This window comes from Neomonachus schauinslandi, chromosome 7, assembly GCF_002201575.2.
Source record: "Neomonachus schauinslandi chromosome 7, ASM220157v2, whole genome shotgun sequence".
Lineage (NCBI taxonomy): Eukaryota > Metazoa > Chordata > Mammalia > Carnivora > Phocidae > Neomonachus > Neomonachus schauinslandi.
Window position 1 is genome coordinate 5183622 of NC_058409.1, and position 21836 is coordinate 5205457.

The window sequence follows — 21836 nt, forward strand, 5'->3', positions numbered from 1 at the left end:
CTCGGAAGGTTCCCCCAAAAAAGCCTTTACGCAGACTTATTAAATGAAAATTATGCCTGTAGTTCTTTCAATAGTTACCTTAACCCAGAACACTCAGAACAGTTGGGGACACCTGAATGTGCTTATTTCATTATACCTTTGTCAACACAGCATTATTTGCCAACACAAAAAGACTTAGTTTATGTGTACTTCAAATCCATTTTCTTCAAAAACATGGAGCTATAGTGTTGGCCCATCTAATGTATGGAATATGTTCCTCAAATTAATGGTACATCCTAGGAAGGAGTATTGAGACAGGCTGAGAATAATTACATATATCTGTGGGAGAAAAAAAATGTTTAATTTTCTGAATTCAGGCTAGCTGGCAGAGAATTAGAGACCGTCCCCCTCCCCCAAGACCAGGTTTCCTTAACTAAGTACAATAAAGCAATGACAGGTTGGAAGCTCTTCATGTTTTGGGTGACTTGAATCATCAAAGGAGGCTCCACCTCCACTTGGTGTGTGGGACTCTCTGGACCCCAGGTCGGTGTAATGTAGTTTTGAGTAGCGTTGTTGGTGAGCTCCGGAGCCAACAGCCAGGAAAGAATTCTTGAGACGTCTTTGGTGCAAAAAGGTGATGTTTAAAGGGATAGGACCAGTGGGCAGAAAGAGCTGCTGCACTGGGGCTGTGAGGAATGGCTGATTATATACGTGGGAGTTGGGGGAGGTAAGGACAAAGGGAGGTGTCCAAAAGGACTTTCATACACTAAAGAAGATTCCGGATACTGCAGGCCTTGCTATTGTCAAACTAAGGTTGCTTTTCCCTCTGGGAAAACATTAGCGTTAAGACAGTTGGGAGTTTCCTGGAGGAGTGTTACGCTCTGCCTGCCTCAAGTATTTGTCAGTGGGGCTACAGGATAGAAGGAAATTTAATTTTATTTACATTCCCTTTTGCCTTTGTTTCCCATATCACTGTGGAGGGGCTGGTGATGTTAAGGCTCCAGGAAATTGAGTCTGTGGGTCTCTGGAAGTTAGGCTGTTGATAACAGGATGCTTTTGCCTTGTAAATCTCTAGGACATTCGTAAACTGATGGAGACTCCTGTCCTACAGGACTGTGATCTTTGTCAGTTAACCATTTGTTTTTCCCTTTCCTTACTTTTAGGGCAGCCAGGAGTGCCTGAGAAATGTCACACATAGCCCATGGGGAGGGGTGCAGGGTGTCAGCTTGTGCTTTGTCCTCAGCTTCCCTTCTGCTCCCTCATCAGGTGCATCCAGAGGAACATGTGGGATAGGGAGTGAATCTATGACCGGGCCGCAGGAGGGCAAGAGCACCTGGCTCCCGGGCTCCCAAACAGAGCAGGTTCAGCCCCTGGCCGCTGATAGGATCCAATGGCAGAGAGACGAGTGGTGTGAACCAAGAAGGGAATTTATTGCAGTGAGGCCAGTACTGGGGAGACGGGAGTAGCATCTCAAAGGCGGTCTACAAGTGCTGAGAATACCCTCGATTTGTGTAAGGAAAACGTGGGACAGTTGGGGGTACAGGCGCGTGGGCAGTAAAGGCCGCGTCACACGGAGTCTTGCTGGTTCAGGGCAGTCCTTACTGTAAGTTTGGGTTCCCATCGGGGGATGCCTCGCCCGCATAAGCCGGAAAGAACTTAATCAATTAGGAAAGTCCAGACTGAGGTGAAAATGGAGGTGGTTGAAGCCCCTTCACATGGGGCTGTCCTGTAGAGCTGTGCAGCTCGAGGGCTGGAAGCGGATCTGCAAACACCTGGGCTTGCCTGGCGCCGCGCTGCCCCGAGAAGAGCGGGGTTCACAGACCTGGGCCGGGGTCTTCAGCAGTCTTTCCAGATTGCTTCTGTGTTCATTGGTCTGTTCGGGGTTTCTCCCTCCTCTTGATGAGGCTTTACAACTTTTATTTTCTTTGCCAATCATCCAGCTCATTAACGCTGTCGAATTATAAATGTAATATATAGGATTCTCTCGAAATTTAAAAGTAATTATACCACCCCACCCATTTAATCAACCCATTTTTCACTGGTCAAATGTTTAGGCCGATTTTTCTTTGCCAGCAGCTGTCTTCGTGGGTGTCTGAGACTTTAGAATTTTTAGTCCCAGGCTGTCTTAAGTCTCAATAATATTAATACCTTTATTATAAATTCAGTCATAGTTCATTTTCCACTTAGCTATCCATGTGTGCGCTCTTTTAACTATCTTTATGTTCATATTAATTAATGACCATGAAATCAAACAGCTATCAACAAAGGATTAATATCAGTATTAATTTATACAGAATATACCGATCAATAGACAATTCGGCAAGGAAGTTGATTTAACATGCTATTCACAGAATCCTAGGAGACGATAAACGTGAAAAGCTACTTGACCTCCGTAGTGATCAGACAGCTGCCAGCTGAAACCATACGACCCCCCCCCACCACCACCACCACGGTCCGGTCGGCAAATGTTTCAGACTAAACGTTGGCGGGGGTTCGGAGGGGCGCGCGCGGGCTTATTTTTCCCGCCAGAACTCGGTTAATCGCGTGGAGTCTGCATTTTTAATTTCTAGGCTGCCAGCTTCCTGGGTGTGAGGGGGACACTTGGTAAACATTTGTCATGGGTATCTGATACTGACGGCCCACAAACTTTTTTTACTCTTAAAAAAAGCGACAGCATTAATGGGAGTTGCAAATGGAAACGGAGCTTTTTCTGATTCTAGCGGTTTTCCATACAAAAAAAGTGTAAGACTCGTACTGCCCACTAACTGTGGACTGAAGATGGGCAACGAGAATTTGAGTCTGGAACTCACGAGCAGAGACTTTTCTAAAGGCCCTTGGATTGACACCGTCGGACAAAAGAACAGGCTCAGAGAGCCATCTGGGGAGGCCGAGAGCCGGGCTACCCTGGCAGAGAATGCAAAATGGCGCCCTTGAGCTTCGTGGGCGTGGCCTCCGGCTGGGCCCGTCCAATCGGAATGTCCAGGGGCGGAACACTTCCCCCCCCCCGCTCGCCTTCCAGCTTGGGGCGGGGCCTCCTGGAGTTTGCCCCCTTCCATTGGTCGAAAATGGAATTACTGGCTGTGGGAAAGGCCAATCGCGGCGAGTCTTAGTAGAGCCGTCGCCTTAGCAACGCGCGGAGCCGCCTGGGAGAGGTCTCCTGAGACTGACCCGCGGTTCAGGCTGCCCAGGTGCAGCCGTGACCTCCAGGGATCAGAGGCCGGTTGACTACGAAGCCCAGTTATCCGTCCAGACGCACGTCCGCGCTCGGAACCCCCCGCCAGGCCGATCTTCCGACCACCTTCAGTCCACTAACGAGGCTGTCCCTGTTTCTGCCGCAACAGCTTCCAGGTGCCAGATGATGGAGGAGCGTGCCAACTTGATGCACATGATGAAACTCAGCGTCAAAGTCTTGCTCCAGTCTGCCCTGAGCCTGGGCCGCAGCCTGGATGCGGACCATGCCCCCTTGCAGCAGTTCTTTGTAGTGATGGAGCACTGCCTCAAACACGGGCTGAAAGGTGAGCTGGAGGGGGCGTTCGGGGGCGGGAATTTGGGCCAGCTGTCTGCCCAGCATGTATTCATCGGTGCTGAGCATTGTTCTGGGTGCTGGGATAACAGCAGGGTACAAAACAGACACGGTCCCTGCACGCCAGCCCCACATCAAGAGCAGCACTGTCCAGGGGAAATGCCAGGCAAGCTACTTGTGCAATTTTTAGTGTTTTGGTAGCCACGTTAAAAAAAAAAAAAGTAAAAAGAAACGTGAAATTAATTTTAAGAACACATTTTATTGACCCCAGTATATCCTAAATATTATGATTTTTACACATAATCAGTATTTAAAAAGCCTTATTTATGAGATATTTTACATTCTTCATTCTACTAAGGCTTAAAGACCCACTGTGTGTTTTATACGACATCTCAGTTGCACCGGCTGCACTTCAGGTGCTTAGGAGCACATGTAACCAGTGACTCTAGCGGACAGCACAGTTCTAGGGACCAGACAGACAATAAATGCAGAAACAAACTTAATTACAAATGCTCCAAATTCAAGGAAGCATTAAGGGTTTCAGCTAGATGAGAGGGGAGGTCTTGCTGGGGAGGTGAACTGTGAGCTGAGACCTAAAGGAGAAAAAGTTAGCTGTGCCGAGATTTGAGGCAAGAGCATTCCTTAGTGGGGGAAGAAGCAGGTGGGCAGAAGTCCTGGGTGAGACCAGGCTTGGTTTGAGGAAGATGCCAGTGGGCTCAGAGGTAGAGTGGGAGGAGATGAAGTCAGGGAAATGGATTGGGGGGGCGGGGGAAGGCTGGATCAGGTAGGCCTTTACAGGTCATCTGTTTGTATTGTAGGTGTTGGATTGTATTGTAGGTGTATCTGGAGGATTTTAAGCAAAGGGGAAAACATGACCTGACTTAACATTTTTAAAAGAACTTCCATGTGTGTGAAGAGGTTGTGGGGGTGGGGGGTGGGGTGAGGAGGTAGCCATATTAGGAGCAGGGAGACCCATTAGAATGTTATTGGCAGCAATCAGATGAGGGATGGTGGTGATGATTTGAAATCTGACATTGATGTTGGTATCAGGTAGGAGGGAGAAAGGGGAAGGCTTTTTACAAGCCATGTATATATAAGTACGTACATATATACATACACACACACACATATACACACACACACACACACACGTTTTATTTCATGGGCAATAAATATTTGGAGTAAGAGCATAGTCAGGGTATCACAGAAACCCTGTCACCAGAGGAAGGGAGAGCTCATTTGTTACCTGACATCTCTGAGTCCCCAAGACTAATTCAGGATTAAGCAGTAGAGCTGTGCATTGTCCATTTGGCTTTTGGGAGAGAGACTGTGGGCGCCTGAGGACATTTTGCAACCTGTTCTTATGAATAACACTTTTGTTTTCCCTTTTAGTTAAGAAGAGTTTTATTGGCCAAAATAAATCTTTCTTTGGTCCTTTGGAGCTGGTGGAGAAACTTTGTCCAGAAGCATCAGATATAGCCACTAGTGTCAGAAATCTGCCAGAATTAAAGTGAGTGAGAAGTAGCTAACACTGATTTAATGTTTGAAAAAAAACTCCCTCGTCTTTACCCATTTCTCAATTCCTTGCTGATAAACTTTTTCTAATTTAGAACAAATCGTAACATGAGCCACACTCCACTTGAACTTTAGTCTCAGCTCTGCTGCTCATTATCCTCAAAATCTTGAGCAAGATTTGCCCCTCCCTGAGCCTCAGTTTCCTTATCTTTAAGATGGGGACAGCGATTCCTATAGGTCACATGAGGTCATGTAGTTTGAAAAGGTGTTGTGGGGACCTGGCTGGCTCAGTCGGTAGAGCACTTGACTCTTGATCTCAGGTCGTGAGTTCCGGCCCCATGTTGGGCATAGAGATTACTTTAAAAAAAGAGAGAAAAGATGTTGTTACCTGAGGAGCAGTTATAAGAGTAAAAGGGGTCATCATTATGCTCCTGGAATCCATGCTTTGGATGCATCTGGGCAGTTTTCAGAATAATATAGCTCAGGCCAGATTTTAGAATCTAGGACATGGGACATTTGTGAAAAGGTGAGACATATCATTTACCATGTCTGGGTTGGCCCCTTGGGATCCCCGTGCATTGGCTCAAAATAAAAAAACTGGACAGAATACGAACGAGGCATCAAAAACTAATGATGTAATATATGGTGATTAACATAACAATAAAAATATTTTTAAAAAAGAATACAAACAAGGCGTCATCATGAAATCTGCATTTAGAAGGGGACCTAGAGAGCCTTGGGCCCATGCAAAAAAGCACCCTGCCTCTCCCACAGGGGGATACCACTGTCCAGCCTCACACACTTCTGGGGAGCCAGCCTGTTCCATTTTCAGATAATAATCGCCAGCATTTACCAAGGGCCTGCTGTGTGCCAGGCATTGTGCTAAGGACATTTCAGGATCTCATTTAATTCCCCACAACAAAGCCTCCAGGAAAGCTGTTGGGATCCCCGCATGATAAGTAAGAAACCGAGACAGAGCAGCTAAGTAACCTGCCCGAGGGCCCTCAGCAAGTGAGTGGTGCAGCCAGGAAGGGAACACAGACCTAAGGGATTCTAGAACCCTCTAAGTCCCACCACGTCCATTGCTATGGAGCCCTGTGCGGTCTTCTCAAGATGAAATTGAAGCCTCGGTCCCTGTTGCTAGTTCAGCCCTTGGGCCTGTCCCACAGAAGGTGAAAGCCTTTTGCATCGTGACAACTTTCAAATACGTATTTGGTGAGCTCTCAGGAGCTTCCCACGTCTGCTTTGTTTCAGCAGTTCCTTTTTTTTTTTTTTTTTTTTTAAGATTTTATTTATTTATGTATTTGAGAGAGAGAGAGCATGAGAGGGGGGAAGGTCAGAAGGAGAAGCAGACTCCCTGCCGAGCAGGGAGCCCGATGCGGGACTCGATCCCAGGACCCTGAGATCATGACCTGAGCCAAAGGCAGACGCTTAACCAACTGAGCCACCGAGGCGCCCCACAGCAGTTCCTTTTGTGGTCCTGCTGCCCATCCCTTCCAACCAGCTCACTCCCTCATGAGGGAAGCCGCGAGACGGAGGCCCAGTGCGTTAGATTGGAGCAGACCAGGGCTGTCCCTCCTCCAACACTCAGACCTCTGTTTCCAGTTATGCACGGGAGGCAGTTTTGAAGTCTTGTGCTAACAAAGGGCTCACTGTCCGCTAAACCCACCACCTCCTTCCCTTCTTACTCTGTGGCTGTGAACAAGTGACAGGCTTGGCCTGTTGAAATCCTCCCGTCTCCTGAAAAGGAAAGACACAATAGTTCTCTTCTCTTGATGCCTCCAGGAGTAGCCTCACCGGGGGCCTTGTGGGAGAGGACTTTTTTTTTTTTTTACTATTGCATTAAATTGTTATAAAAGTTCTAAAATTTTGACATTATTTTGGAAGTTTATGACTACTGTTTTGGGGGGGTGGAAGGGTAGTTTGAAACTTTTGCAGGATGCATTTTGTATCCTGAGGAGTCTCGAGTTTAGTTTCCCTAATTGAAATGAAAATACCTTTTGCAGTATGACCCTGTCACCCAAAATTTTTCATTGTTTTCAAGTCGCTGGTGGTTTTTTTTGTTCGCTTGTTTGTTGTTGTAAGATTTTTATTTATTTGAGAGAGCACCAGTTGTGGGGGAGGGGGGAAGGCAGAGGGAGCGGGAGAAGCAGACTCCCTGCTGAGCAGGGAGCCCAATGCAGGACTCGATCCCAGGACCCTGAGATCATGACCTGAGCTGAAGGCAGACACTTAACCGACTGACCCACCCAAGTGTCCCCACAACATCATTTTTGCAATGGCCACAGAGCATTCAGAAAAAAAACTCCCCTTTGGACTTTGTGCTTGCCTTCAGTTTTTCATTATCCGAAGAGTGCGGCAGACCATCCCCACACATACGTTTTTATGTGCATCCTAAATTATTTCCTTACCACATATTATTAGACCTAGAGCTTTGATAACCCGATCAAATCACTGGCTGGAAGTGTAGTGCGGGTTTATGTGCCTGACAGGCCACACATGTCTGTGTCCCTTTGCCACATCATGCCAGTATTCAGTATCTTTTTTTTTTCTACTTTATTTCCTTTCCTTTGTGCTCTGGTTTAACCTCCTTTGTTTAGGGGAGGGGGGGCTTGAAAGCCTTTTGTACTGATGGGTTGGATTAACCCCTACGGGCCTGGCTCCTGGAAGCGCTCAGCCCCCACAGCTCCCTTTGGTGTAGGTACTGATGACAGGAGCGGCTCGACTACTTTCTTAGAAATCACAAATGCCGTCACTCTGCCTGGAACAGAATCTTTCTCCTCAAGCAGCGTTAGGTCTACAGTTGGGAGGCTTTCTGTTTTCTTCTGATGTTTAGAGCAGGCCTTTTCAAAATTGCCTCTTTGAGATTGGTTCCACAACCGCACGAATGTACTGAACGCTAACGAAGTGTACACGTAAAAAGGTAAATTTTATTTTCTGTGTGTTTTGCGACAGTTAAAAATAAAATTGCACCTTTGAGCTAATGCCTCAAAACGTGTTGGATATATTAATAGAAATAGAGATACATAGATATATTAGATATATAATAGATCTATTCATGAGGTACATTAATCTTTTGAAGAAATGTTTATCCACTATACAAACCCAACCTGATATTTCCTGGCCCCTGTGAAATTTTATGAATATATGCAAAGTTTTATCTAATAGTATTTGTTCCAGAAGTCAGATTTTTTTGTGGCTTAGGAGGTTTTTTTGTTTGTTTGTTTTAAAGATTTTATTTGAGAGAGAGTGAGAGCTAGAGAGAGAGAGAGAGAAGCAGAGCAAGGAGCCCGATGCGGGACTCGATCCCAGGACCCTGGGATTATGACCTGAGCGAAGGCAGATGATTTCATTGACTAAGCCACCCAGGCATCCCTAAGAGTTTTTTTCTCTTGTCAAAACAAACAAACCAAAAATGCATGTCCGCGATACAAAATTCAAACAGTACCCAAAGGTTTGCAGAGAGTGCTTTTCTGGGCCTTCCCACCCAAGCTCCAAAGCTGCTGTTCTTACGGTGTTCCCTGTGTTCGCATGCACGTACGTGCAGGAAGATGTTTATCTCTTTAGCTAAATTGGGGGCTTGGGGGTTTTTGGTGTTATGCCTTAACAGTTTGGTTCTCTGAATTCCAGGACGGCTGTGGGAAGAGGCAGAGCCTGGCTGTATCTTGCACTCATGCAAAAGAAACTGGCAGATTATCTGAAAGTGCTCATAGACAATAAACATCTCTTAAGGTATTTTACCTCCTATCTTTGCTGTCTTTTGCTCCTAAAATACTTCGAACATCGTTCTGGAGATGGTTTGGAATTAAAACAAGAGCGTGTGATGTACACAGCTTTAAAGAGTATTTCATTTTTCGAGCACAGGTATCTGAAAGTCATTATGAATGAAGATTCATATTTTCATTTTGAAAAGTCCTTTCAAAGATAATTCTTCAAAAATACCTAAGATTAACTGACAACCTACTCGATTAAGCTTCAACAAAATAGTACTTATTAGATTTCTTGATAACAGGAAAAAATGACTTTAAAACTAGATGTAGTGGACAATTTTAAAGTATAAAAACCTGCCTTTTATAAGAGAACATACCTATATTGCCTATTTTAGGATTCCATATCCATCTTGTAAAATTTTATATTTCTTAGCATCAGTAATGACTAACTAGCTGTCCCTGAAATTTATGACTGGTTCATTTTTGATACTTACATATAAGCAAAAATAATCCTCACAAAAGGAATTTTCTCTAGAACATGGGAATTTATAAGGGAAGAATCTCTCTAGAGTTAATTTGTCTGATTGAGTCAAAAATATCTTTTATAGTATGGCCTGCCACTCAAAATTTTTCATTGTTTTCAAGTCATGGCTTATTATTGACCATATCTTTGTATGATAAATAGGGATTTCAAATACTTCTTCAAATACTTCACGTACTTTGTGTTTTGAGTACAATCACACTGAGTAACTTTGAGGTGCGAATTTTGTGAAATGAACTAATTCATTTTGTGAAATGAACTAATTCTTTTTTTAATTGAAATATAGTTGATACATAATGTTACATTAGTTTCAGGCATGCAACAGAGTGATTCCACAAGTCTATACACTATTATGTTGTGTTCACAAGTGTAGCTACCATCTGTCACCATACAAAGTGACGACAGTACCATTGACTATGTTCCCTGTGCTGTACCTTTCATCCCCATGACCTCATGACCTAATTCTTAAGAAACTGAGGTCTCATGCACACTCACACATAACGCAGTTGGTAAACGAGCACATCATTGGTGACCAGGAGCTGTAGTAGATGGGATGGAGCCCCCTGTGAATAGCTGAGGTGACTGGGAGGTGAGGAAGTAAAAGCAGCCAGTGTGGAAGGGGGGGTTTATTCTTGGATGTGGGGGGCTATGGGGTCCCACTTCCTGTTGGCGTGAGTGTAGAAATAGCGCATAGCAGTGTGGAAGAAGGCGCCAGTGGGGACAGGAGGGACAGACTAGACTGATGGTCGGGAACACAGGAGCCAAGAGGAGACGGGAAGGACTGGGGTCCAGGGTCCAGACGGAGGAGTCAGCCTCAGATTGGAGGCAGGAGGAGCCTGTCCTCAACCACGGGAAGAGAAGAGACAGCAGCACTTGAAGGGGCGGGAAATGAAAGGCAGAAGGAAACTGGCACCAGGGGGTTTCTGGGCATCTGGGGAAGCTGGCAGCCTGGCCCATCCGCTGAGACGTGAAAGGGCAGGGCACGTCGGGGAGAAGGTAGTGAACATCCCTTCCTGAGCGGCCGGCCACCTGCTGTGTCAATCTCTTCCAGTGAATTCTATGAGCCCGAAGCATTAATGATGGAGGAAGAAGGGATGGTGATTGTCGGTCTGCTGGTGGGACTCAATGTTCTTGATGCCAATCTCTGCTTAAAAGGAGAAGACTTGGATTCTCAGGTAGGATGGGAATCTTGGCTTGAGGGGGAACGTCTTCTTTGGGCGGGGGATTTTGCACAGGGCTGTGGACATGTGCCGGGCCTTCTTACGGGCAGGGCACAGAAGGTGTCTGCTCCAGAGCTGGGCTGGGGAAGGGAAGTCCGGGCCAGGGCATGGAGGCACACGAAGGTGGAGGCTGGGCTCGGTTTGCAGGCCATCCGTACCATGCTAACGGCCACGCTTGTGTCCTGGGAGCTTTGAGAAGCCACTGGAGGCTTTTAAGCAGTGTGCTGGCATAATCAGGCCCGGGTTTGAGAAAGATCAATCTAGCAACCCTCCAAGTGATGAGTTAGACACGGCCAAGACTAGAGACTGCAGAAACATGGAGCGGGGGCGCCTGGGTGGCTCAGTTGGTTAAGCGACTGCCTTCGGCTCAGGTCATGATCCTGGAGTCCCGGGATCGAGTCCCACATCGGGCTCCCTGCTTGGCAGGGAGTCTGCTTCTCCCTCTGACCCTCCTCCCTCTCGTGCTCTCTGTCTCTCATTCTCTCTCAAATAAATAAATAAATCTTTAAAAAAAAAAAAACATGGAGCGGACAAGTCCCAAAGGTTGGGTGGGGACTGGAGATAAGAGTTGGGAGAGATTGGGGGAGGGAGGTGATGCAGGGGGCATGAAATGAAAGCGGGCAGCAAGGAGCAGAGCACCCTAAGGGGCAGGACCGTCCTCCTTTCTTCCTGCCCGGGAGCAGCTGACCAGGGCTGAGGCCCAAACTCCTGGTGGTGGGGACAGTGAGTGAGTGAGGGGGAGAGACAGCCCCACCCCTCCCCACCTCCAGCCCCTTCAGCGCACGTGTGGCTCTGGCGGAGCGACTGCCTGGCCGGCTTCCCACCTCAAGTTGGGTACGAGGAACCTAAAGCTTCCCCTAGTCCCTTCGTACCCAAGCCAGCGGTTTTTCTTTTCTTTTTTCTTTTGATTATGATCTCTCCTCCCTTTTTTCCCCCCGATAGTTTTGTTGTTTTTGCATGTTGAAAATGTTTCAAAAAAAGAAGTATTTTTGAAAAGAACCAAAACCTCACACTGAATCCCGTTACTCAGACAGCTAATTAATGTTACAATTGATATCTATCCTTTCAACACATGAATAAGGGTGTGTGTGTGTTTTTATATTTTAGAGGTATTTGGACTTTTTTTTGTTAAACCAAAATATGATTATTCCAGGCACATACCGTTTTGTAGTTTTTTTGACACTATGTCCCACGTGGCTCTCAATGTCAGTGGAGATACGAGCCATTTAAACAGCTGCACAGGAGAAGCGTTACCTCAGAGAGACTGCGGATTTGGTTCCAGACCACTGCAATTAAGTGAATATCTCAGTAGAGCGAGTCATGACTTTCTTTGGTTTCCCGGTGCATATGAAAGTTATGTTTACACTATACTATGGCCTATCACAATATCTTTTAAAAAAAAATCAATGTGTAAGTAAATAATAAAAATAAAAATTAAGCTGAGTAAATTAAATAAAAAGTCAATATACCTTATATACCGCCCCCATACCTTAATTTTAAAATTCTTTCTTGCTTAAAAATTCTAACCATCATCTGAGCTTTCAGTGAGTCATAATCACTGATCACAGATCATCATAACAAAGGTAGAAATAGGAAAATTTTGAAATATGTGATTACCAAAATGTGACACAGAGACATGGGGGGAGCAAATGCTGTGGGGAAAACGGTGCTGATAGACCTGTCCAACACAGAGCTGCCACAGACCTTCAGCTTGTAAAAATGCAGTCTGGGAAGTGCAGTAAAGCAAAGGGCAATAAAACGATGTATGCCTGTATTCATTTTATGAGCATACTGTAATTTATTTAACCAGTACCTTATTAACTAAGGTTGATTCTGTATTACCACAGTACTATAAACATCCTCATACCTCTTCATACTGTTGTCCATTGTTTTCCTTAGAATACATTTTGGGGGGCGCCTGGGTGGCTCAGTCGGTTAAGCGACTGCCTTCGGCTCAGGTCATGATCCTGGAGTCCCTGGATGGAGTCCCACATTGGGCTCCCTGCTCGGCAGGGAGCCTGCTTCTCCCTCTGACCCAACCCCCTCTCATGTGCTCTCTCTCTCTCACATTCTCTCTGTCTCAAATAAATAAATAAAATCTTTAAAAAAAAAAAAAAAGAATACATTTTGGGATTTCTGTGTTAAAGTAAACATTCTACATTAGTATTATGACGTCATAATGAGCATTCTTGATCTTTTTCAATCTCATAGACCAAAACAGCTCTTCTCAAATTTACATTTTTTTTAAAGCATGCTTAGTTTTTTTTTTAAAGATTTATCTTAGAGAGAGCATGCACGTGCCGGAGGAGTGGGAGAGGATCTCAAGTAGGTTCCCCGCTGAGCGCGGACCCCCCCCCCCCCCCGCCAGGCAAGACTTGATATCACAACCCTGAGATCATGACTTGAGCCAAAATCAAGGAGTCAGTCAAAGGGTGCCTGGGTAGCTCAGTCGGTTAAGCGTCTCCCTTCGGTCATGATCTCAGGGTCCTGGGATCGAGCCCTGAGTTGGTCTCTCCGCTCAGTGGGGAGTCTGCTTCTCCTTTCTCTGCCCCTCCCCCTGTTCATACGAGCGCGCGTGCGCATGCGTGCGCTCTCTCAAATAAATAAAATCTTCTTTAAAAAATTTAATTAGGGATGCCTGGGTGGCTCAGTCCGTTGGGCAACTCTGCCTTCGGCTCGTTTATGATCCCAGAGTCCTGGGATCGAGCCCCGCATCGGGCTCCCTGCTCCGCGGGAAGCCTGCTTCTCCCTCTCCCACTCCCCCTGCTCGTGTTCCCTCTCTCACTGTCTCTCTCTCTTGCTCTCTCTCTGAGAAATAAATAAAATCTTCAAAAAAAATTTTTTTTTAGGGCGCCCTGGTGGCTCAGATGGTTAAGCGTCTGCCTTCGGCTGAGGTCATGATCTCAGGGTCCTGGGATCCAGCCCTGCATCAGGCTCCCTGCTCAGCGGGGAGTCGTCTTCTCCCTCTGCCTCTGCCCGCTCTCCCTGATCGTGCTCTCTCTCTCTCTCTGTATCTCTGTGTCTCAAATGAAGAATTAAAATCTTTAAATAAATAAATAAATAAAACTTTAATTAAAAAAAAAAGTCACGGGGCACCTGGGTGGCTCAGTTGGTTAAGCGACTGCCTTCGGCTCAGGTCATGATCCTGGAGTCCCGGGATCGGGTCCCACATCGGGCTCCCTGCTCGGCAGGGAGTCTGCTTCTCCCTCTGACCCTCCTCCCTCTCATGCTCTCTGTCTCTCATTCTCTCTCTCTCAAATAAATAAATAAAATCTTAAAAAAAAAAAAAGTCACTTAACTAACTGAGCCACCCAGGCACCCCTATTTATTTTTTAAAGTAGGCTCCATGCCCAACATGGGGCTTGAACTCACAACCCTGAGATCAAGAGTCACATGCTCTACCATCTGAGCCAGTCAGGTACCCCAGCAAATTTACATTTTTGAGAACTCAGGAGGTCAAGTATATTTTTTATATGTGTTATTTGCCATTGGTGGTTCAGTTTTCGTGATTCCCCCTTCCTGTTCCTTTTGTGACTCCCTGTTCCAGTTCCTCCCATTTTTCTGAGTCTTCCATTTCTTTTCCACTCCTTTATTATAGATTAATGATATTAACTGTCAGAATTTTGGTTATCAGTTTTTTTCTAGTTTCTTACAGCTGTTTTCCTTGCAAGGAAAAAAAGGGGTTTTTTTGCAGTCAAATTTATTTTATTTTTTTTCAAAGATTCTATTTTTACATAATCTCTTCCCCCAACCGTGGGGCTCGAACTCACAGCCCCGAGATCCAGAGTTGCATGCTCTCTTGACTGAGCCAGCCAGGTGCCCCAGCATTCACACTTAATGGACTTTTTCTTTATACCGTCTAAGGTAATTGTGCTTAGAAAGTCCTTTCCCATCTAAAAATTAACCTGATTTTTTAAGTCAACTGTATTTTTTACATTTAAATAGTGCCTGTCATTTCTTTTGACATAGTGTGAAATGGGAGTCTAGGTTTCGTTTACAAACAGTAAACCAGTTTTCTCAATATCATGTATCAAGTACATTTTCCTACTAATTTGAAATTTTACCTTTATTTCACACCTTTATGTGTGAAATATCCATAATCCAATGAGGTTTATTTCTGGACTCAGAAGCCTAGTCTCTGAATCTCTTTATCCTATGTCAGTAACAGTCTTTTTTTTTAAGATTTTATTTATTTGAGAGAGAGAGTGAGCTGAAGGCAGACGCTCCACCGACTGAGCCACACAGGCGTCCCTCTCTCCTTCTTTCTATTGTTGGGTTTTTTCACAGTTGAAAATGTATTTCTTTTTTACTTAATTTTTTAAAATTTTATTATTTAATTTTTTTTTTCAGATTTTATTTATTTATTTGATAGAGAGAGATACAGTGAGAGAGGGAACACAAGCAGAGGGAGTGGGAGAGGGAGAAGCAGGCTTCCCGCAGAGCAGAGAGCCTGATGCGGGACTCGATCCCAGGACCCCGGGATCATGACCTGAGCCAAAGGCAGACATTTAACAACTGAGCCACCCAGGCACCCTATTTAATTTTTTTTTTTAATCTTATTTTTGAGTAATCTCTACACCCAGTGTGGGGCTTGAACTCACAACCTCGAGATCATGAGTCTCATGCTCCACCCACTGAGCCAGCCAGGCACCCTTTATTTATTTTTATTATTTATTGCAAAAGAAATTCATCCTTGTTGAAAAAAGTTTATACAGAAGCATATCAAGTGAAAAGTAAAATTAAAACTCCCCTTCTCCCCTCCCCCGTCAATCCCACTCATCCCCATAGATGATGGTAAAAACTGAGGGGAAAGTCTTTCTAGAACCAGTTCTACTTTTTCTATGCATTTATATATACATAGGTTTTGTTTCAGATTAAATCCTTTTTCTGGGTAAGGAATCACCAGCCAGGTAACTGGTAGCCATCACTGTATCTCACGGTTGGGGGTTGACTGGGCTGAGAGAGGCAGGTACTTCTTGACTAAGGGCCCTGTGATTGCAGGCAGGTTGGCAGGGGCAGCAATCACTGAGGCTTCCTGTCTTGCTTGTCTGTCTTGGGGCTGAGAAGGGACTCAGTGAGCTGGGACTGGAACAGCAGAGGCTTCTCAGGCACCTCTGTCCTCATGTGGTCATGGCTCCAGGGTAGCCAGAATTCCTCCATGGAAGCTCAGAACTTCAAAGGTATATGCCTCTAGAGGGAGAGCCAGGAAGAAGCTTGTGTTGCCTTCATTAACATGGCTGCAGAAATCACAGCAACATTTCTGCCGCTTTTTACTCAAGACAGACCCTGAGGCTGCCCAGGTTCAAGGGTCGGGAATGTAGATTGGTGGGAGGTGCGACAGAGAAGTTACAGAAACCATCACACGTGGCTCTGGCTTTAACATAAATGGTGTTACTATAGGGACACCTGGGTGGCTGAGTCGGTTGAACATCCGACTCTTGGTTTCAGCTCCAGTCGTGATCTCAGGGTCGTGGGATCGAGCCCTGCTTGGGCTCCATGCTCAGCACAGAGTCGGCTTGAGATTTCTCTCTCTCCTTCTTTCTCTGCTCCTTCCCCCCGTGCTCATGCTCTCTCTCTCAAATAAATAAATCTTTTTTTTAAAAAATGGTGATACTATACAGAGTTAATGAGATACCTATTGCTCTAGGATTTAACATTTTCTCCTGGAGCTTTCTTCATGTCATTATACATCCATCTACAGCATTCTTCGTTACAGTTGCATAGGGATCTGTGATTCGTCTGCTACATGAGTGATAAATATCTATTGGTCGACCCAGTTTTCCCTTTTTTCAAATAGGAGTGGCTTCATTTACTCACACTGGAGTAGACAAGTGGCAGACCAGCCTCTCATTCTCTCCCGAGTGCTTTATTTCTGGACAAAGCCCTTGACATTCACATGGGAGAGGTTTGGGTCCTCCCTCGTTCTCCACAGCAGCAGAGAATGTCCCCTGGAAAATGGGATGGGACTATTTCACCCACGATTTAGGGAAGGAAGGAGGCAGAGTGTCAGTTAAGGTTACCTACCACCTCGATCTAGCGATCCAGGCCTTTTTTTTTTTTTTTTTTAATTACTTTGTACCTGAAGAACTTTGTTGATCTTTGTCAGCAACTTGATTGTTGAATAAATACACAAAACTAACCTTGACAAGGGAGTAAAATTTCAGAATATTCCCTTAAATTCTGATTTTTTTTAAAGATGTATTTATTGAGAGAGAGAGAGAGCAGGAGGGGCAGAGGGAGAGAGAAAATCTCAAGCAGACTCCCTGCTGAACATGGAGCCCGATGCAGGGCTCGATCTCACGCCCCTGAGATCATGACCTGAGCCGAAATCAAGAGTCGGTTGCTTAACCGACTGAGCCACCCAGGCGCTCCCCGCTAAATTCTGATTTTTAATACGTTTTTCTTCTAGAAGGTGGTGGGGTTATTTTCCTTTTGGTTTGTTTGTTCAGTTGATTGCTATTTTATAGAGCTAGTTAGCACAACTAGATGTTTGTAGGAAAGAGACAGGAATGTAAATACCCTGAATTTTAAAGATGTAAGGTTTGTGGAAAACGGGACAAGTTTCTCTTATTTAAACTTGTACATTTTATGTCAATCAGGTTGGAGTGATTGATTTTTCCCTCTACCTTAAGGATGTGCAGGATCTTGATGGTGGCAGAGAGTAAGTACCACCCTGCATGCTGCGCTCTTCACGTTTCATGAAATTCTGGCGAAGAATGCTACATTTGTGTTTGCTTTGTGGGCCATTTTCATTTTCATTAGGCGTTTTTAGTTACAGAAGTAATACATTAATATTCCCATGTGCAAGGAATTGAGCTCTGCAGAATAGAGAGGACAAGTGAAACGTCCCCATTCACACTGTCCCCCCATCTCCAGCTCAGTCCCCTCAGAGGAAGCTTCTCGTGTCTCCTCCCAGGGCTTTTCTAAATGCCTTGCGGGGATATATTTGTTGGTAGTACAATTTGCCTTATGGTTTGTTTGAATATGAATGGGACAGTACTATTATGTAGACATAAGTTGCCTTTGGGCTTGTCCTTTGATCCTGGTGTGTCTTGGATGTCTCTTCATGCCACGTGTAGCTCTCCTTCGTGCTGCTAACGAGCATTCTTTTATTTTTATTTTTATTTTTTTTACTTTATGCCAGTGTTTTTTATTGTTATGTTAATCCCCATACATCATTAGTTTTAGATGTAGTGTTCTATGATTCATTGTTTGCATATAACACCCACTGCTCCATGCAGAACGTGCCCTCTTTAATACCCATCACCAGGCTAACCCATCCTCCCACCTGCCTCCCCTCTAAGAACCCTCAGTTTGTTTCTCAGAGTCCATTGTCTCTCATGGTTCGTGTCCCCCTCTGATTTCCCCCCCTTCATTCTTCTCCTCCAAGAGCATTCTTTTAAAGGAGCTATTCTGGGAAAAAAGAGAAGTAAACAAAGCAAACAGTGTATATAACTTGCTACCATTTGAATTATGATAAAGAATATACATCCATATGCATATGTTGCACTTCCACGCGCATGGCCTGCTTCTAGAGGAGCATATGGACCTGCTCACACTGGCTGCCTGGAGAGGAATTGGCCGGGGGCCGGCATGGGGGGGGGGAGTTTCACTGTAAACCCTTGGGCTGTGTTTGACTCTTTTGCCACCTGTCTTTGCAACGTGTTCCCGTAAGGATTCTCACGGTCTCTGTCCCAGCAGCACACCTTAGCTGGCAGTGGGAACCCCATTAATGCTTCAGGCATCTTGAGTACAAGGATTCACCCACTTGAGACTTAAACAAAAATGTATTCTTGGGGCGCCTGGCAGGCTCGGTCGGTAGAGCATGCAACTCTTGATCTTGGGATTGCAAGTTTGAGCCCCGTGTTGGGTATAAAGATTACTTAAAATAAAATTGATATATAGTTAATGTAAAGAAATGGAAATAAACTGATTATCAATAAGGAGATAATTGAATAAATTATGGAGCATTCAAAATATTCCACTCTGTGACATATTATGCAGCCATAACAAATTTGACCGACGGGGTATAGTAGACTTACAGGGATTTCCACAAGGTATTATCGAGTGAGGAAAGTATGATACTGAGAAGTGTATACAGCTGCCCCCTGAACAACACAGGTACGAACTGCACAAGTCTACTTATACACAGATTTTCTTTTTCAGTAAATACAGGACAGCACTGTAAGTGTGTTTTCCTTATGATTTTTTTTTTTTAAGATTTATTTATTTTAGAGAAGGGGAGGGAGGGGCAGAAGGAGAGGGAGAGAGAATCCCAAGCAGACGCTGCGCTGAGCGTGGAGCCTGGCTCGGGGTTCGATCTCACAAACCTGAGATCAGACCTAAGCCAAAATCAGGAGTCGGCCACTTAACTGACTGCACCATCCAGGCGCCCCCCTCCACCTTATGATATTCTTAATAACACTTTCTTTAACTTATTTCATTGTAAGATCGGAGTATATAATACACATAACACACAAAATGCGTGTTAATTGATTATGTCATTGGTAAGGCTTCCAGTCATGATACTGGTACTTCCTCAAGGTGATCCGCACATTGGGGGATGGTTACAAAGTATTAGCCACGAATTAAAGGAATTTCTCTCTTTTTATGCTCTTTTTAAAAGGCACGAAAGAATTACTGATGTCCTTGATCAAAAAAATTACGTGGAAGAACTTAACCGGCACTTAAGGTAGGACTCGCTCCTTTTTCCAGTGTTACAGTTCCTTCTCAATACCCGATAATCATTTCATGGAACATTTTTGAATCGCCATATATATTCATAACTGACTTTTTTTCCAATCCAAGAAAGAAGGTTATCATGCTTGTGTGTACAGACTGGAGAAGTATGATTTCTTGATAAGGAGCTTTGGGAATTCTTAGGTTCTTTGTTTTGTGCAGTTAGGCAATGTAGAAAGCAAACAGATTACACCTTGAGTCTCCATCCCCCACCCCTCAGCCACCCAGTTGGAAGTTGGGAAGCACTGTTCCTGCTGGGAATCAGCATGCATCCCTCTGGGGTGCTGGGGCAGGATGATAAAAGGGTTGGAAAACCACCAGGCTAGACCTTTGACGACAGTTCAGTAGCAAATAGCAGGCGTCTGTACCTTGATTTTTCAGTTTATTGGAAAGCTGCTGTTCTGTTTCATGAAGCACTGGCCGAGGGCGGTGTTGGTGGCGAGTGGGCAGAGATGCTCAGTCTGATTGGTGGGGAGACCTGTTGTCGCTGTGTCTCTGAATCCCCTCCCAAGAGTGTGCGGTGCACCGTAGCCCTGCTCCACGGGAGCAGCCCGGCTGCCCCAAGCGCCCGAGAGACAGCTCAGGGAGCTGGCACGTCATTGCAAAATGGGAGAGCTGCTCCACGGTCTCCTTAGGTGTGACGTTGGCTGCTATTGTGAGAGATTCTTGATAGGTCCCTCATTTATGGAGCATTTTTATAAGGAACAGAGGTCAGATTTTAGCAAATGCCCTTTCTCATCGTTACGGTAATCATGACTTTTATCCCTTAATCTGTGTTTGATTAGTAGATGTCTTCATACTGAGCCATTTCTGTATCACAGGGATAAACTCTACTTGATTGTAGTTTTATTTTTTAAAGATTTTATTCATTTGTGAGAGAGAGAGCATGAGTGGGAGGAGAGGCAGAGGGAGAGGGTGAAGCAGACACCCTTCTGAGCTGGGCGCCTACCTCAGGGCCCAATCCCAGGACTCTGGGATCACGACCTGAGCTGGAAGCAGACACTTAACCGACTGAGCCACCCAGGCACGCCTTGAGAGTAGTTTTAAAAATCATTTTTTAATATGTAAACTGACATAATTATTCTGTAGTTTTTCTTCTCTGGCATGGTGTCAGGGTTGTGCAGCTTCACAAAATGAATTGGGAAGAGTTTCTGGTTCGTGAGCATTATTTGCTCCTTGAAAACACAAAACTCGGGGCACCTGGTTGGCTTAGCCGGTGGAGCATGCGACTCTTGATCCCAAGGTTGTGAGTTTGAGCCCCATATTGGGTGTAGAAATTACTTTAAAAATTTTTTTCTTAAAGAAAACAGAAAATGTGAAGCTCAAAGCCTTTATTGAGGCAGTACTTTGCCAACTTTTCAGTTTTTCCTAAGTTTGGTTATCTATATTTTTTCCTTCTGAGGATATGTCTCTTTTGGTCATTTAGATTTTCTAAGAAAAGCATAAATTTTAGTGACATCTTCTAAGTTACACAGTTGGAATAGAACTGAAAATTGTGGGGCACCTGGGTGGCTCAGTCGTTAAGCGTCCGCCTTCAGCTCAGGTCATGATCCCAGGATCCTGGGATGGAGCCCCGCATCGGGCTCCCTGCTCAGCAGGAAGCCTGCTCCCTCTCCCACTCCCCCTGCTTGTTTCCCTCTCTCGCTGTCTCTGTCAAAAAAATAAAATCTTTAAAAAAAAAAACCTGAAAATTGTATACTTTTAAAATTTGTAATTCCCAGGGAGCCTGGGTGGTTCAGTCGGTTAAGCATCTGATGCTTGATCTTGGATCAGGTCTCGATCTCAGTCATAACTTCAAGCTCCCCGCCGCCCCCCGTTGGGCTTCACCCTGATTTTGGCGCCTACTTAAAAAAACAAAAGCAAAAACAAACCCTGTAATTCCCTCCATATCTTTTGTGTTCCCTTTCTCATTTTGCGTCACTGTGTTTTAATTTTTCTCCCCCCTCAATGCTCGAACCTTGATTCATTAGCCTCGCCAGGTTTGTTTCTTTGTCCTCCCCTCACTGGCAAAAGGCACCAGTTTGGGGCAGTAGGGCCTGTTGCCTAAAAGTACAGGTTCTGGAGCCGGACCACCTGGATTCAGATCCTGGCGCCCCTCCAGAGGGGGATGATCGTGAGTGAGTTTTCCAGTGTAAAGTTACGGTTTTCTCATCTGTGAAATAGGAAACAGTAAGATTTGCCCACAGTGTCATGGGGAGGGTCACATGAGCTGATGCATTGGAAGTGCTTAGAACAAACAGGGCCTGGCACATCATCCAAAAAGGAAGTTACTGCTTGTTAATGTTGCTATATTTTTTTATCAAATTTACATTCGTTTGACATGTTTTTCGGTAGGAAAGTAGTACAGATTAAAGAGTATTTGAAAAATGAGGCAAAGTGTAAAAAAAAAAATTAAAAAACCACCTTTGCTCCTACAACCCCAAAGTACCAATATCTTGTTACAGATATTGATCTAGATACATGGCCGCCAGCACCTTTTGGTTCCCATCTATCGTGTTAGGGAGGAAAAAAACTATTTCTTTTCCAGTTGGCTAAAAGAGAAATGGATAGCGTATTTTGGGAGAAAGACATTGAAATCTTTGTAGTAAATGTATACACATGCACACATA

General features: G+C 44.9%; 1 protein-coding gene and 1 non-coding gene across 2 annotated transcripts in view; one reads left to right on the forward strand and one right to left on the reverse strand.

Moving 5' to 3' along the window:
- The window catches only part of RUFY1 (RUN and FYVE domain containing 1), a 57591-nt gene that overhangs the window by 5841 nt on the left and 29914 nt on the right, over positions 1-21836 (forward strand). The window contains exons 2-7 of the mRNA XM_021690917.1: positions 3321-3494; positions 4895-5012; positions 8648-8749; positions 10320-10443; positions 17088-17149; positions 19115-19180. Coding sequence (XP_021546592.1) covers positions 3321-3494; positions 4895-5012; positions 8648-8749; positions 10320-10443; positions 17088-17149; positions 19115-19180 — 646 coding nt within the window. The remainder of the gene's footprint in view (positions 1-3320; positions 3495-4894; positions 5013-8647; positions 8750-10319; positions 10444-17087; positions 17150-19114; positions 19181-21836) is intronic.
- TRNAM-CAU lies at positions 15065-15137 on the reverse strand. The gene has a single exon. It is a non-coding gene; the product is annotated as a tRNA-Met (tRNA).